The sequence below is a fragment of the Strix aluco genome, chromosome 14, assembly GCF_031877795.1.
Source record: "Strix aluco isolate bStrAlu1 chromosome 14, bStrAlu1.hap1, whole genome shotgun sequence".
NCBI lineage: Eukaryota > Metazoa > Chordata > Aves > Strigiformes > Strigidae > Strix > Strix aluco.
Window position 1 is genome coordinate 14,197,584 of NC_133944.1, and position 16,950 is coordinate 14,214,533.

General features: G+C 43.3%; 1 protein-coding gene and 1 long non-coding RNA gene across 3 annotated transcripts in view; one reads left to right on the forward strand and one right to left on the reverse strand.

Moving 5' to 3' along the window:
- LOC141929768 (uncharacterized) overlaps positions 1-16,950 on the forward strand; it is a 59,098-nt gene that overhangs the window by 16,480 nt on the left and 25,668 nt on the right. The gene's annotated exons all lie outside the window — the stretch shown is intronic.
- On the reverse strand, positions 4,316-7,426 carry POP4 (POP4 homolog, ribonuclease P/MRP subunit). Its single transcript, XM_074839832.1, has 7 exons — positions 7,403-7,426; positions 7,258-7,310; positions 6,538-6,761; positions 5,854-5,931; positions 5,580-5,641; positions 5,130-5,231; positions 4,316-4,677 (listed from the first exon to the last, which is right to left on the reverse strand). Exons 1-7 carry the CDS (start codon positions 7,407-7,409, stop codon positions 4,541-4,543), a joined length of 663 nt encoding a protein of 220 aa, XP_074695933.1. The 5' UTR covers positions 7,410-7,426; the 3' UTR covers positions 4,316-4,540.

Sequence of the window (16,950 nt, forward strand, 5' to 3'; positions counted from 1 at the left end):
GGTGTCTTAGGTCTAATGCAGTACAGTGGGTCCTGTCTGACATCAGAGCTGTGTTTTAAGTGAATCTTAAAAGGAGTAGAAGGAAGTGTAGAAAAAAATGAATTAACTGTTCTGGTTATATGTGGCAAAGGATGCTATTTAAGAAAGGAGTTATAAGCAAAGATGTAAGTTATTTGATGGCAAACCTGTCAGTAGCTCTATGGTGTGTGCTGGTTCCTTGGCACACGCACACCAACAGAAGCACCCAGAAGAGTGTGGGCCTGGGCTGCTGTAAGAGCTCTGTTGCAAACTCAGCGTTTCCTAGTCATGCTGTTGAACACCCAAGGACACAATTTTCCTTGGAAAGTGAAAAATTTTAATCATTTTTAGATGGTATGCTGTGGCTTTTGTTCTCTTCTCAAGGACTGCTTCATATTTATTTGTAGAATATTAAAGGTTATCTCTAAATCTCCTATAAAAGCTTTATAAACACTTGAAATAAAGTGCTGATGTGGAGAAGGACCAATAGCCCCTAGTTGGTTAGTGTGTGACACATGCAATCTGTAGCAAAATTGGAATATCTTTTTCCCTAGAAAGGTGGAAGCCTGCAGACGATACAGAGAATTACCAGTGTCACCAATGAATACCTGCAGCTTTTCTTTGTAGGATTTTTTTCCTCTACCGAACTGATGCTCCTTCCATTTGTTATTCAGTCTGAACACCAAGCTCACTCTGTTTTTTCTTCTGTACTCTTTCTCACCCCATCTATTTTTTAGTTTCTTTCCATTAGAAAACACCAACAATGTTTCCAGTCAAGGTTTCTAAACCTATGATTTGCAAATTATGGTAAAAATAGCTAAGCTAGGTTTGCCTACCTTTTATGTATGCACCTCAGAACAAGAAGCTTCCTTTTCCAGATCATACAGCCTGGTATAGCTTTATTCTGTCCTTTTCTTTTCCAGTTCAACAGGGGCATTGTTCTAGTAAAAAATACTACTCACCCTTGCTGGGACTTCTCCTTTGCAAAATGTAGCTATTTGTTAAGGACTATGTGTTACTGTTCCAAATTATTTTAAGGTTTATCTAACAAGAGTTGCTTGGTCAAAGGTTGTAAGAGGCTTAGATATTACTTCTAACCTCTTGCATTGACACAAGTCCTCCCAGATCTAAAATACTACAATGGACAAAGAGAGTCTGTCAGAGGGATGAACTTATCCAAGAGTTGAGAATTCATTAAAAAGGGCTTTGGTCCAGATCAGATTTTTATGCTCTCTTATGCTTGTCTAAAACATTGGGTGGCTTGAATACATAGAGTTAATGTCAGCTGTGTGCTGCTGTGATTTCAGTAACTTAGTATGAGTTTCCTGAGAAGAGTCCCAGGAGGCTTTTGGGGGTTTCCATTGTATTGCTGTGTAATCCATCTTTTAGAGGAAGTATTAAAAAAACCTCAAATAGAATATTCTGTATGATTTCTCAGATGTGACTTGGCTTTAATTTCAAGCATTTCCTACAATTTTGAGGTTTCAAACAAATTATGGTGGGTTTTTTTGTTTCCCATTCTTGCTTAAATGTTCAAAATTCAGTAACTGGATTGTTTACAACTGTTTCCGTTCAGTTGGTTATAAATATATATACATAGTAAAGAAGAGCAGAAATGTGTGTAACATAGTGAGACAGTATATTTTTCATTGTTGTTCATTATTCCCTGGTTAGCCTTCTCTTTAGTGAGAGTTTAGGTATAAAAATCATAACGAAAAACACGTCTGCTGCACGCAGTTCGGAGTTGAACATGTGAAGGAAGAGGCATATTAGAGACAGCTGTGATTTAGTTCTCCAGTTCTCTAATATTAAATCCATTAAGTATTTACTGTCTCAGCTAATGAAGAGATGGGGAACAGTCATGAATCAGCAGGGGAGAACTGGTGAGCAGTCATTTTCATGTTACCTGGTTTCTAAGGAAGTTCCTTCACAAGCAAAGGGAAGTTTAATGTGTTCTAGTGAAAGATGAACACAGAGCTGTGTTCTGCAGAATGCAGATGGGATGGGGGTTTGGTTCAAGGAGCTGATGGGTAGATGGTGATACCAGCAGTCTGTGGGAGCGATTTAGCTTAAGTGATTTACGGGGGCTGTTTAGAACACCTCACTGAGTCATTACAAAAAGGCCTTTTCAGGTGATTTACCAACTGCAGTAAGGGTGTCTTGAATGCGTTGGCTGTTCAGCTCTCTTGTTATTCTTCATTTGTCATCTGTCTTTATGTGCTATTAGCATGTGATTACCTTGAGGAGACCTTTGAACATCTCTTCAGCACTCTTCACTGTAAATAATGAATGTCTTGCTATTATTTATCGAAAGGGACTGCTAGGCAGCATTTGTCTTTTTTGGTTGCTGAAAGTTTAAAAAATGGAAATGCCAGTAGCTATGGGAAGTTGTATCGTGTTCATCTAATGTGTCCATATGGTAGAATATGGTATGTCCTTCACAGCACAATGAAACATGATTGTGCCAAATTCCAATTTGTATGGCATTCTCATTAATGATGTCTATTTAAGACGTCCGTTAAAGGCCCTTAATGTTAATTAACTGGACTATGCCAATAAAGTTCTATTAGCTTCCCCCTATTAATTTAATATTATAGGCATTTAACAGATGTCTTAATTAGATGTTACACTGAAGGCTATGAGCAAAATTAAAATTAGGTCATTGTCCTGAAAGAAAAGTTTCTGCTATGATTTATGCTTTCTACCATTTTGTTTGTTTTTCATTCTGACTTTTCACAGGAAAATAAGGGATTTAATTTCAGAGAACATTAGGTACTTCAGAGAACATAATGGGTACTAGGTAGAATAGTAACTTGGGTCTAACAACTTTAACACATCTTATTCTTACTTCGCAGATATAAATTCATTGAAAAAAGCTGCTATTCTTTTGTATTTCCCAGTGTGTTTATCTGTATTTTCAAAAGCTTTCCCAGTGTTTCTTTCTCCTAGTTTCCCACTGGTGTGAAATGACTGTATTTCCCTGTACAAAATACACATCTCTAGCAAAAACTGTTTTCCCCACCTCAAGGGCAGTACTTCATATAATTGCAGCAGATTTATTTCCATACCAACTCTGTTATTGCCTGACTTCAAAGGGGGCAGAGAAACAGTCTGTTCCTGAAAAACACTATTCTTGCCCATGCTGTGATTTCAACTGATCAGTTTGGTTCGGCGATGCTGCATCTGGTTTGTGTCTGAGGGATCGTGCCAGGGAGATGCAGCTCTCCTCTCCTGTAACCTCCCCCAGCAACAGGTTCCAGAAGGGAAGCAGGAGCTCTGGAGGCCAACTGAGGGCTGACTGGCACAGTTAGTGTTTTCACAGGACTGGGGAGGGTTGGAGGTGGTGATGATCTTTTGGCTTTCTCGTGGCAGATAAATGGTTTGTGTGCCCTGCAGTGCAGTTAAGAGCTCTAACTGGAGCTGTCCTAACCCCAGCATTAGGCTCTGGTGTATAGTGTATGTGAGGAACAGCTATGTCCTCTTTAAAGAGATGACCCTGGTTGGCTACAAGCTTCTTAAGTGGTGTTTTATTAAGGGTGGTTCGTGAGTTTAAAAGACTTACACTATGAAACTACCTGATGACTTCTGTTCCAGTGATGTACTGATCACAAGTGATACAAATTGCCATCCACACTAGCCTTTTTAAAAATTGTATGTAACACATACTAGTAAGAATAAAGGTATCTTTTAAATGTGTAACAGATACCATGTCTAAATATATATAAAAAAGGCTAGAGTAAAGCTATGAATAGAGGTTACATATTTGTAATGCAATTTTGTAGTTCAATTACCCACAAGATTGAATGGGGGTCACTTCCATCTTTGAATTTCTAGCTTCAGGCGCTTCCCTCTTTTGTGATGTGTTGTGTTCCCTACACTTTGGCATAATAATATGTAATTACTAATACAGACATATCTGGTTTAACCTTAAAGGAGGATGTTATTAGTAAGCACCTGGTAAGCAAACAGCTTATAGGGCTGCATTACATGTTTAGTATGGTTATATTTTCACTCATATACATGTTACCTGTAACAATATTAACCACAGGGAAGGAGATATTCAAGGTAAAACCTATCAGTTGAAACAACTTGCTTGCACCAGGCAAAGATGTTATGTTGGCCCAGGAACAGTTAATATAAAAGAGCAGTTATCATCACTTCCAGTCTCATTGTAAACACATAATAGGCAGAGAAAGCCCAACTGATACAGAAGGCAACTGTAACATTTATCAGGGTTACAAGACCTAACTTCCATTGTGCAACTTTATGATTTTAAATTGAAACAGAAGTCAGGTAATCAATACTAATCATATAAGTTTAATAAAAGTCAGAATGTTATATACAAATAACAGATAGAACAAACTCCAGCAGTCTGAGAGACTGTTAGTGGTCATTCTTCAGTACGAAATGCTTTAGAAGTCTTTCACATAACTATTCCACTTTTAATCTGTCAGAAAACCTGGTCTTTAAACTGCAGGAAAACAGCAGACATTTCTATTAATACTTCTGACTTTCCATGAAATCAGAGGTCAATAGTTCCTTTCAACTTGAATTTTTTTGCAGACCGCTCACTCGCTCTAAGCTGGAACTTGCTTCCGTAGATGTAGGAAATGAATCCATCAATCTCCAACCTAAATATGTTATTAAGTTTGGGAACAACTGAAAATGCAAAGGAAAGAAATTAACAGAAGTGGACTAATGTAAATTCCTGTTATGAAAATATACTGATGTACCATGGGTTACTATTCACACATAGACTTGATTTGCCATGTTTCAAGGTTTTAATGCTGTAGCAAGAAATGAAAAATAACCAAACCCTCTACATTTTAAACTGGAATTACTAAATTACTCCTCTTCCAGGAGTATGCAGTAATGTGCTGAACATCTCATGTGAATCAGATGAATGAGCCATGTGCATAAGCATGTTGGGTTCACTGGAAATGCTTTAATTGCTCATTTGAGATACTTTTTTGGTAAGATATTGGGCTGTTACGTGGTCAGTGAAGACACTGATTTCTGCCACTCTATGCAAAGAACTAAAAGGACGGATATAAAACAATGTACTTGAAGGTTCAAGTTGAGAAAAGCACTGCAAAAATTGTCTTGTGTACCTTTTAATTTGTCCTCTTTAGTGATAATTTTGAAGACATGTTTAAATTCCTGTAGAACGATTCCTGTTATCCCAACATAAGAGGGGCACTTTGATTTTGTGACTGAAAGAACAGAAGTATGTATGTATTAGAAAATTTCAGATGCAGGCAGTTCTTTACTCTTCTACAGTTGGCTCATGATTTTAAAAACTGCATTATTTTAGACTAATGCAAACCAGTTACAGTAATCACTGGTAAAACTTGCAGTTAATCTGTACAACTAACAACATGATCTTCAAGAGCAGTTGAAAAGTAATTAGCATTGGTAAATAGAGAAAGAATCCATGGACATATGATCTCACCTGTGTGATTCTAGAGTTAATGATACTGAAAGGAATGTAATAATAAGCCCCTGAAACAGAGTATCTACTTAACTTCAGATGATTTTGTAAAAGAAAACAAACGGAATACCTGTAACAATAGCTCCATGGAGATCAGCTTTTAGCAGTTTGCCCTGAACCATATGTGGCTGCCTTGAAGAGGGTGCAATTAGAGAAGAGGGAAAGAAAATTGTAACAAAAGTTAGGTTTACAAAATGTGACTCTGACTACTGAAATCATGGTCATAGCTTACAAAAATAGTATACACCCTATCAAGTAACCATGATGTTTCAAGCAGTAACTCAGTAATCCTGGAAATATCTACCAAATCAAAACCACACTAATTTAAAAATATCTCAACTTACGCATCTGGTTTAAGTCCATGACAGAGGTCTCTGATATACTGTTTCCAGAGTTCATGTAGTGGTAGAAAGATGGCGTATCTGTGGTAAAAAGACAAAAGTAGTATACAGGAACTTAATTATCAAAAAATCTATTGGTTGATTACTAAAGTAATCCATATTTACATTGTTAAAACTAACATAAGTTTTGTAATCTGCCCTCATAACCTGCAAATAACAAACAACAGGTTTGCTGTATAAAAAAAGTACAAAATATGCTCCCCTCTACCAACCCCAAATGGTGACATGTTTTAGAGGATGAGAATACATCTAAGACTGAAGAGATTTCTACTCTTTACCTCCCCACTTTGTTAGCAACAGCAGGGGCTTTACTCAACATGCATTAGTTTGAGGAACCTGATGCAGATTTCTGACTCTCTGGTCATGGCCAGTCTGACTTAAACTTAAATCAGAGGTGATTGTATCTGGGTTAGGTATACAAAAGGAAAGAGAACGAGTAACAAACAGAAATGAATTTTTGAACTATACAGACAAGAGAACTGTTTTTCATGGTGAAATGCCACTAACAGAGTCTCAGACGGACTTTGCATACTGAAGGGTTAATATCCACGTGTATGTGCTGTCACTTTTACATACTTTGATGTACTTCCCACTCTTATCACACAAAGAAAATATTTAAGATCTTACCTTTGCTGTTCGGGCTCAATTTCAAAAAGACGCATTTCTCGCCTTTGTTTGGCAGTAAAACCTTTTGTTTTCTTCCTCTTTTGCTTTGTCTTTTTTTTTGAATAATGCTCAAGAACTACAGCTTTCCGAGTTAATATATCCTGGATAGCTTCATCTTTCTTTTTTGGCATACTACGCTTCAGGAAGGCATTTACAAACGCTTTGGCCTCTTCTGATCCCTGAAGCTAAAGATATTTTAAAAGATACTTTATAATATTAAATTTTAATTGAATTAAGAACTTGCTGCTGACTAGCAGTTTTATCAAGCTGACAAAATCGACATAGGGAGATCTACACATAAGTAATCGTAAATGGAAAATGTTCACGTGCAGAAACCCCGTGCATGCACTGCCGAGTGCAAGCAGACGATAGCCTACGGCTTTCTCACGTCAGGTGAATGTGTCTGTTAGTGAGGAAATGCCCATTTTTGCACTTAATCTGAAACGGTGCCTTCAAACGCTGCAGCCAAACGGAGCGTACTGGGGAAACCAGGGCCGGCGCCCCCGCTCGCGGGCATAAACCCACCCCCCTTCCTTTGGTTCTGAATAAAACTGTGTGAGAAAAGAGTTGAAATCGCCACGTAGCTCCCGGGACGGGCGCTTCGGGCGGGAGAGGCTGCTCCCGGGACCGCCCCCGCCGGCTGTCCTGCCGGGCCGGGGCTCCGCGGGCATGCGGCGGTACCTGGCGGCGCAGCTCCCCCGTCTCCTCCGGCGGCAGGCGGCGGTACAGCAACCCTGCAAGGCACAGCGGGGCAGGGCGTCAGGAGGGGCCGCCGCGGCGCGGGCCCCCCTCGCCCTCCGGCGCTCGCCCTCCCTCCATCACTCACCCTCCATCGCGGCGGCGGCCGGCACTTCCGGCGCAGGTGGGTGACGACAGCGGAGGCGACGTGCGCCCGCTCAGAGAGGCGGTGGCCCGGGCTGGCCGCCAGGCGGCGCCTGCGCCCGGCTGCCTTTTAACCTCCCGGGCGGGAACGGGTGGCGCTTGGGCCGTATTGATCAGATTATCCTAATGGCGAAGGTGCTCCAGGAAATGAACATCCACAGTTCTCTTTCTACGATTATTAGGAGCTAAAAATATCTTATGGCAGTTCCCTAGTGTTTAAAGCTCGCAGTGGCCCTCAGAGGTGCCAAAGCCAGGTGCAGGCCTGTGCGGATGGCGCTGCAACGGCCTGCCCTGCCCGGGGGAACAGGGGCTCAGGCCCGGGCGCCGTTTGAACCCGGGTTGAGTTCAGGCTTAAAGAAACCCTCAAAACTGACCTTCACACAAGTCGTGTATCCAACACGCCGGCCTTGGTGAGCTGTGTGGGCACGCAGGCAGCTGTGGGCAGGGCAGGAGGACTGGGCAGGGGGCAGCCCTGCCCTCACCCTCTGGCCTTGCCTGAGGGCTGCATGACAGAGTCATGAGGGACAAAGGGAAACCGGTGTCAAAACATTTTCAGCAAACAGAAGCCAAAAGAAGTGGGGAAAGTTGTTAGGTTCTGCTTTCTAAAAAGCTTTTCTAGAGAGTTTATACTACTCAGTTTATCAAAAGAAATACCATCTTGTTACCATCTCCCCCGCTGCTGGTTTAGGTTAGTAAATCCCAGCCTTAACCTCAAATTTCAGAGGGTGCACCTCTAGAGGTAACCAAGACCCCTGTGTGTCCCAGGAAGAGCAGCCTCCCTGCATGTACCAGTGTTTCTGGGTTATTGCCTAACATGGCTGGCACTAGGGTCCCAAAGATCTCGGTGTCCCCCATAAATCACAAACCATGCTGGGCTCTGGTTTAGAGGGAAGCCATTGCTAAGACCAAAATCCAAAGAAAAGAACTTAAAACAGGGAAGTCACATTGCTTATTGAAACCATGAGGTTCTACAAAGGGGGAAGTTGTGGCCAGGGTAGATTGCTAGATTAGCCGTTTAGATTAAGCTAGATAGGGACCATTTAATATCTAACTTCTGTTAGGTGCCTGAACAGCTATGTTAGTATTATTATACAAGTGACAGGTTTATTTCAGCAGAGATCAGGATGCAAAATTAACATTCTTTCTAGCCAAAGAAACAGTCTTAGAAAATTAAATCTGTCTTATTTATCTTCTTTATACTAACAAGTTCTCTGACTTGGGAGAGTAAATTGAGCACCAGATATTTCAGTTACTATCATGGGGAACTTTCTTTTAAAAAATGTCTTGTCATTCATACCTTCTGTAATGCAGGCCACCTCATTTTCTCTAGTCATCCACCACTTCAGTATGATCACTTGGATTAGACAAGTCTGTTGTTCGAGTATTGATTTGTTAGTGTCCCTCCCATAGTAACAACATTGCTTTAGAGTCTGGACACGTGTTGTGACAGGCAGCCTGGACACATCAACCCTCACTTCTCCCTCATCCTGAAGTTGCTTCCACCAGAGATGCTGGGACATCCATTTCCACCTTTCCATCCTGCAGCCCCCTCACCTTCTGCCTTTTGTTGCCTCATTTGTTCTGCAGGTCTCCCCTGCCCAGGATTTACAGATGTGGTGCTGGAGTCAGCTACTGCCTGAGCTCTCCAGGCTGTGGGCAGGCGCAGGCCCTCTCTGCCCCCCACCAAAGTTCTTCCCATTCCAATTCTCTTGGTAGGAGAGAGGGCTTTTTCCTAGTCCCAGCCTGTCCTTCAAGGCCTCTCCAGCTGTGGCCCTCACTGCCTTTGCAGGTACCTGGCTGTTGCATGCTCCTGTTCAGCTGTTCCCAGTAGCTAACAGTGTGTCAAATGCTACTGTACCATGCCTGTACTCGCACACCTCCCCCCCCCAGCAACGTGAGATCTTTGTTTAAAATCTGTCCCCATGTTTCTAGCAATCAAGGTCAAAAAATCAGGAAGATGCCACTTGCTGTGGGGTTTACCCGCTCTAATATGTCACTGCCTCTTCACTCCTGGGATAGGACAAAGTTGTGCTCACTGGACAACAGAGGTACCTTGAAACCAGAGCAGCCAACTCCTTTTCCTTGCCAGCTTAGTCCCAGCTCATGCTGCTCTCTGCTCAGACATGATGGTTCTCCAAATACAGAAGAGGTTTATATTCTTGTCACGAGGGATGTTGGCTTAGCAGATAATTAAGCACTGCTTGGTAAAGGATACTTAGGGAGCAAGTTACTGAGGCAGGGTATAAGAAACACGGTGATTTTGTTGAGTGCTGCTGTGGAGCACAAAGGCACTAAAGTGATCCCTAACAGGGAATGAAATTGTAGAGATCTCTGTATGTGTGTAAAGAAGAAAGGGCCGGTCTCTGCAGAGTATTAAACATGAGCACAGGTTGGTTTGTATCGCAGACCTCCTGGCAGTTAAGTACATTGCCACAGCAAGCAGATCTCTTGGTTTTACAAAGCGTGGACTCCTTGAGTTGTCATTGCTACTAAGAAAAGATCAATTTTCATGAATGAAGTACCGGGATAAGCACTATGGGTCTTTAGGGCCGTATGAGTGCTCCTTCACTGGATTTATGCTGCAATTCCTAGGGCACTTCAGGGATTAATAGTCAAATCAGTGTTGGCGGTGCTGGTGTTGTAAATCCAATGATCCAGGCTAAACTGGTGCCTGGGGAAGCCAGTCTCTTCCAACAACTCTACATCTTCATTTCCCAATTTATCTTCAGATATAACATCTGAGGGAGCAAGATCAGCGCGTTAGTGTGTGTCACAGCAAGAAGGCTCCGCGTCAGGAGTCAAGACTCCCATCACATAAACATGAAAAAGAACAGGTGAAGAAACTGAGAAACCAGAGAATAGGCAAAGACTATTTGTAGAAAAGAAAGAGAAGGCTCAGAGGAATGAGGAGAGATGGGTAAAATGTGAATATAAAATGAAGTGGAAACATGCAAACAAAATAATTATAATGCATGTTTCCAAATGTGCAGCATCACCCGCTCTGCCTGTGTTAGTGTCTTAGACTTTTGAAGCTCTTTATGTCAAGTAAATCACCTTGGAATAGGTTTATAGTGATATAAGTCCCTAGTATATATTATTAATACTAAGTTATAGGTGCCAATATTGGCATTTCTTATTCTATGAAATCTATTTATTGCTTTATTTATTGCTCTCTAAAAATAATAACAAACCCCCAACATTGATGCAATCTAACTGTGTGCACTAGGGGGCCATATTGCTGTACCTGTAGGCGCTGTTGAATTACAGTGGTGGGGAAAAAAAAAGTGTGCAGGCCAGGGTAGGTAACAGCAGAGTCATGGGGAAAATTGAGTGAATTTGGGAGCAATTATAGAAAGAGCTTTATATTGACAGTCACAGAAAGCTAAAACTTGAGATGCAGAGTGACCAAAGATGTTAATTAAAGATATTTGTATGATGCAAGATGATCAGTGTTTCTTTAAAAAAGGGAGTAATTTTAGAACTGAAGTGAGAGATGAGCAGAAATACATGAAGTTAATTGATGTGTGTAAAAAGTGACTGGGCTATAATCACTGTTACACTTCTGCTGATTGTCACTGATAGAAGAAATAAATACTGTAATTCCCTGGAAGGACTGTCTCAGCAGGCATTTGAGCTTTCAAGATCAATATAGTTTATTCCTCTTGGCCAAATTGTATTAGTAACTGAATTTGGTCCCTAGGGACGTCTGTACTGGTGAAAATAATTTCCATTTAAAACCCTCTGATCTGATTTCCACTATCCAACTATCAAGCTGCTAATACAATTTCCACCCCCTTCCCTAGGGTTGTGCTGAAGCAGCGAGCAGCCAGCCTGTGCATGTCCCGCAGCCGTGCCACCACCGCCTGCCCGTGCCCCGCTGCCCCTCCACCGCTGCCTTTTCCTCCTCCTGCCGCCACCGCCTCTCGGCCTGGCAGGGAGCGCAGAGACGCCCCATGCCCACGTTTTCAGGGCGCCTTGGCTGGCCGTACCCAGCTCTGGCTGTGCAGTGTCAGGGTGGTGCAGTGCGCCGTGTGCCCTGCGTTTCCAGGGATTTGGTACTTGTGGTTCCCTGGAAAAACTGGTCTAGGAAGGGCTTGTGTCTGTGGGGTGGCAGCGGGTGGGCAGGGTGAGAACTGCCGTTCAGCCAGGTGGGTAGGGTATTTGATATCAGTAGCCTGATTTTGTTCATGTCAGTGCAGGTTTGCTAGAGGAAAGTTTGTAAGTTTTGTGTGTGGAAGCCCAAACTCCTGCATTCTGGGTTTGGTTGACCAATTTTAGACAGCTGTGGTTCAGCATCATTTGCATCATCTTCTGATGTACCCTGTATCCCTCAAATGTTTCTTTTCCATATATTCTTCAGTAAGTTTTTCTGCTTTATGAGCTTGTCTTTAACTCATGGATTAGGACGAGATATGTGTTCTGTGTGTCCGTCCCCCCTCCCCCCAGCTGATTAAACTCTTCCTTCCAGCTGTAGGTTCATTATTTCTTTACCATCCTAGCTCCTTGTCATCTCAAATTGCAGCTACCACTTCAGGGTAAATAAAAAAGACTCTTTTCTGTGTGTGAAGAAAACAAGAAAGCGCTTGGAAATGTAATCCAAATATATCTTACTGGCACTGAAGTCAGAAAGCAAATAATAATCCCAGGATGTTTTCAGAAAATGTCAATGATTTAACAGCCGGGTTTTAAAGTGCGAAGGGAAGAGCCGAGCAGCCTCTCGCAGGCCCGTGTCACCACCGCCGCTCTCACTAGAGGGCAGCCCGAGACCGGGGGTCGCTGGAGCGCCTCTGCGGATGGGCAGAGGCACAGAGGCATAGATCTGCTATGAATTTGCTGTGCTTATTTCTACGTGTTGTTATCATTCAGCTAACTGGTTTAAGTCTTTAAAAAAAGAAAGTTTGAAGGGTGTTTCCTCTTTTGGAAGAAATTTGCCTGCAGCTTTTTTTAGCAATGCAGGACTCCAGTTCTCCCAGACACCAGCCTCTTCTGCATCACCATAACATTATCAGTGGAAAGAGGATTTTGAAGGAATTCAATTTCACCACAAGTTAAGGAGGCCACTTTTTAAAACACCAGTATATTCTTACATCAAAATAATAAGCTATATCCTTCTTAAAGTATTAAAAATATGAGCAACGCTGGTATTCACCTGGAGATAACTACTGCAAACTAGAACTACCTAGCCTTGCCTCACAGAGCAGTGCTAAAAAAGCAACACTTGCTCCCCAAAACAGTAACGAGGAGTCAGAGCTGAGGCTTTGGCAGCTGATGTTTGGTTTCCCTGCATGCTGGGATCACGTATGATCCAATCACATATCAGGATGACAGACACCACTGCTGCACCTTAACAGCTTGTATTTACTAATTAATACCAGCATTCTGCATTCATGTATTATTCTGTGACAGTCTGTCTTACAGTCATTACTTTTGCTGTGCTTTGAGTCTCATTTAGATCTTATTGAATATTTTATTTTAAAATATAATTAACATTGGCTCATATGTGATAGGGATGTATGATGCAAAATCAGTATTAAAAATGATAAATTATAAAGTAATAATAGTCACTGGAGTTAGAGCAGATTGAATAGTTTAACGTATTTAATTTGGTTTTGTTAAACTACATAAAATTAACATAATTCATTAACATTTTGAAATAATACAAATAAATAGGGTTTAGGCTCAAAAATCAATTATGTTGGATTTTCATAAAAAAGGTTTAGACTTGTCAATTCTGCAAGCTTTTGTGACATGATTTGGTTGTCTTGACTTGGCACTTTACCAGTGGGTAGTAAGTTTTGGCCAAAAACATGTTGCTGCGTACTGCATGTTACTGTTTGTGATAGTGTGCACTGGAAAAGTGATACCTCAAAGAGCTGCTGCACTGTGGCTGCCTCAGTATTTGTGCATCCTTGTCAGCCAGGGTGCTTCCTCTGGTCACCTCCAAACCTCCTGGCACTGCCAGGCCACCCACATGCTCAAGGTCCACACACAGTGAGCTCCTAAATGTAACCAGGAGCTTTAGGCATGCTGTGTGTAACAGCCTCAGGGCTCTGGAGTGAGGTGAAGCAGTTTTTGCTAGGACTGAGGTGACAGGAAGGAAGAGGCACTTTTTGCACAAGGCTTATGTTAAAATAATTTATGTTTCACTGAAGGATCTTTTGGTGCATTTCCCAGAAAGTGCTTAAGCACTAAGTGCTTGGGTCAGAGTCTGGGGAGGGGGCACCCTCCGGCTCTGGGGGTTCTGGCTGGGGTCACGGGGGCTGCTCCTGCTGCCCTGACCTGACCCATGAAGGAGCAAGAGGCTCCAGCTGTGCGGGGCCGTGTCTGCAGTGCAGCCACCTCCCGCACAGCTCAGTGCCAGCAGGTGCTTCGTGCCAAACAGCCAGCATGCCTGGAGTTAGGAACTGGGAGGAAAGTCCAAGAAAGTTGAAAAGGTTCATTAATTAAACAGATACAAATTTCTCATTTTTCTTCTGTAATGAGGTGTTTTTCTCAACGGCATCACTATCAGCAAGGCCCTGTTCCTGCCAGACTCTTTCAAAGTAACACAATTAGGCTGTCAGGAGTGAACCAGTCTTTTTAATAAAATGAGTCAGCTTGCGCACCTCCAAAGAGATGCATCGCTGAGTCCACACACATGAAGCCAAGGCACCACTGGTTTGAACACCTCTGTCACAACATGCCAGCTCACACGAGTCCTGTCTGCAGGACGTGTGTCTCCACAAATTCCAGTAATGCCACCCAGAGAAAAACAAGTGGAAACTGTCTTGAAACTGGGCTGAATAAGCCTGGTGATGTCCCTTTTGCCACAGTCAGCACCTGAACTAGCTGTCCCCTGAGCTGCTGCCCAAGGCAGTAAGAGAGACCAGCTGCTTCACCTGGCTGTTGCAGAGTGCTGCGTAGTCACACAGGTTACGTATAACCCACAGCACTGGCTGTGACTATGCTGGTAATGCATGTAGGCAGATTTTTTTTTTATTTTTAAATGTTCCTTATATCTACATTTGCTATCAGTTATAGAGGCACTAGTGACAATATAAAGTGTGGCCCAAACCATCAAGAGGAATTCAGGCAGATCCCTCTCACTGAACTGCAACGGTGGGCACTGAGCCATGTGCTCAGGAGTCCCTTGGAATTTCCACTTGGAGTTTGCACACAAGGAGGATGAAGAGCAGTCACAGCATCTGAGGGTTTTGACTCGCACTGCAGGCAAGGTCTTTATGAGCAGTGGTCAGGGTGGTCAGCTGCTTGCTTGGAGCTAGTGTGAGGCTTTCAGCTCCCTAGCTGTAACCTTGAGGTCTTCTGACCTGCCGGTGTGTGGTGGGGCAGTGAGGGGGTTAATGCTGCTGGATTGCTTTCATAACTGACAAAAAGAAAGCCCATCCAAAGCCAACCAAAAAAAAAACACCCCTGTTTGTTTGAGGTCAGTGCTCTAGTAAGTGTCTTTTAAAGAAACAATAACCTGGTGCAATAGAAAATATTTTGTCCATCTCTTCAATAGAAATCTGATAAACCATGGAGAGAGGCAGGTGTCCAAGGAGATAAAAGTAATAAATGTGGCTGCAGTTCTGGAGTGAGCTAGCCTGTCAGGCTGGTAATTAAATGAAAGCCCCTCTCAGGAACTGCTGGAAGCTAATAGATATACATGGAGATGCCAACTCATTTGCCTCAGAAATATATGTTAATTTTAGCTTGAGATTAATTTATGCATTTTGCAGTGGGACAAAATGGTGGGGGCAGGAGGGGGAGAGCTTTCATCCTGCCAGTGAATATTTCAGGTGGTAGAGATTAGTAAGCACCTTATACTTCTTAAAACCAGAACAGGGGTGAGAATGGGAGAGAGAAAATGTTTAAGCAGAGCCTCTAAACAGAATTAACTAATCAATCACAGGCTTACAACTGACCCAAACCACATTTGCAGACAGCTGCAAGGGGATCCTCTGCTTTGCCCCAGCTCAGTAAGTACAGAGCCCCAGTTAGCAAATAGCTTGATTCACTCTGTGTTGGTGTGGTTTAAAGGGATTTCTAAGAGTTCCATGAGTGTGAAATGAGGAGTGCTGCAGCGGCAGATAGCACCTACAGAAAAAACAGCAGTTATTTGCGACTACATTAAGCCCCTGGGTGTTTTGGTAGGTGCACAGAGGAGGCGCGGGAAAGGACTGACCTGTATGTGCACTGGTCATCACTGACAGAACTGTAGGTGCTGCCGGGGCTTGGGCTGTGGGTAAGTCTGCTCAGGCGCTTACTGTTGACAGGGCTGCCTGGCTCCTTCTGGTTTGTGGTTGTCCTGTTTGGAAGACAACTAGTTCTGTGGCCAGACAGACATCAAAGTGGGGGAGATGTTCTCCTGATGCAGAAGGCAGCAAGGGGACTGTGACCCTGCTGTGCACGCAGGCAGTGTGTGTTTGTGTGGTATGGTCCCCCTCTGAGGTAATTTTTGACCCTTGTGCCCAGTTTCAATGATATTATTCATCTCAGCCATTGAGCTCTCATGCGCACCGCTGCCTGCGATAGAGGGTGGCTGCACCATTAACGTTGCGTGCTCTGGCCCGTGGTGAATCCATAGTTGCCGGGGCTTGCTGGGGGCGTGTGGCACCGCACAGGCCCTCTGCTGCTGGCAGCACAGGGCTCTGCTCTGTGCACGATGCTTGTAGAAATGAGACCCTGATTTACACTTCTAAGTGTGGTGTTAAGGGCATGACTATAGGTATTTCAGCTCTGAAACACACGCTGCAGGCTTCTTTCTAAAAAAACCCCTCTGATCTGTAAAGTTATCAGCATTGAGGCAGCAGAAGGCAAAGCAAATTTTCCTTTCTTTTATTCTGCCTTAGAGGAGGAATACTCACTTGCCCTTCAGCGTGATTACAGCCCATTTACCAACACTTCTTTTTGAATTTTAGACCTACAATTTGGAACAGTCACAAGCAGGAAGTATTTCTTTTCAGAGCCTGGAGCAGTCAGCGAAAGGGTAAAGTTTATTTAACAAAAAGAATAGTTCCAGCTGAATTCACATTGTGAAATTACAGGTCCATTTAAAGCAAAATAGAAAAGATGGTGGGGTTAGGGTCAGGGAAAGAAGATAAGGACATCTGCTGCAAAGTGCATCCAACAACTGTCTTCAAATTTTTAAGTTTTTATAGGACATTCCCCCCCCCCCCCCCCCTCCCCAGGCCAGGGGATGTCCTTGCTGCAGGGCTGGCCAGGGCAAGGCCCTGCCAGGGCACAATCCCCCTGAGGACTGGCCCCAGCTGCACACTCCTGGCTTTGCAGCCATTGCTCTGATCCCATAGAACTCACCTCAGTCCCCTTTTGTTCCAGACTGCAGCTGTCAAAATGCACATTTTTTTCATGAGAAAGAGGGCTGCTACCAGCTTTTCACAGTAGTACTTTAAATAGCTTGCTCTTCCCCCTCTTGCTACCGAGGGTGGCTGCTAGCTCTCCTCCCAGGCACTGCTGTCCTGACCTTCCACCCCTGCCCCGAGGGCTGCTAGC

Excerpts from the sequence above, each read along its gene's own strand:
- POP4 (XM_074839832.1), bottom strand. Across the intron at positions 5,932-6,537 it reads ATTGAGCCCGAACAGCAAAG|ATACGCCATCTTTCTACCAC; the intron begins GTAAGATCTTAA and ends TTTTTACCACAG. Across the intron at positions 5,232-5,579 it reads CCATGGAGCTATTGTTACAG|TCACAAAATCAAAGTGCCCC; the intron begins GTATTCCGTTTG and ends CTGTTCTTTCAG.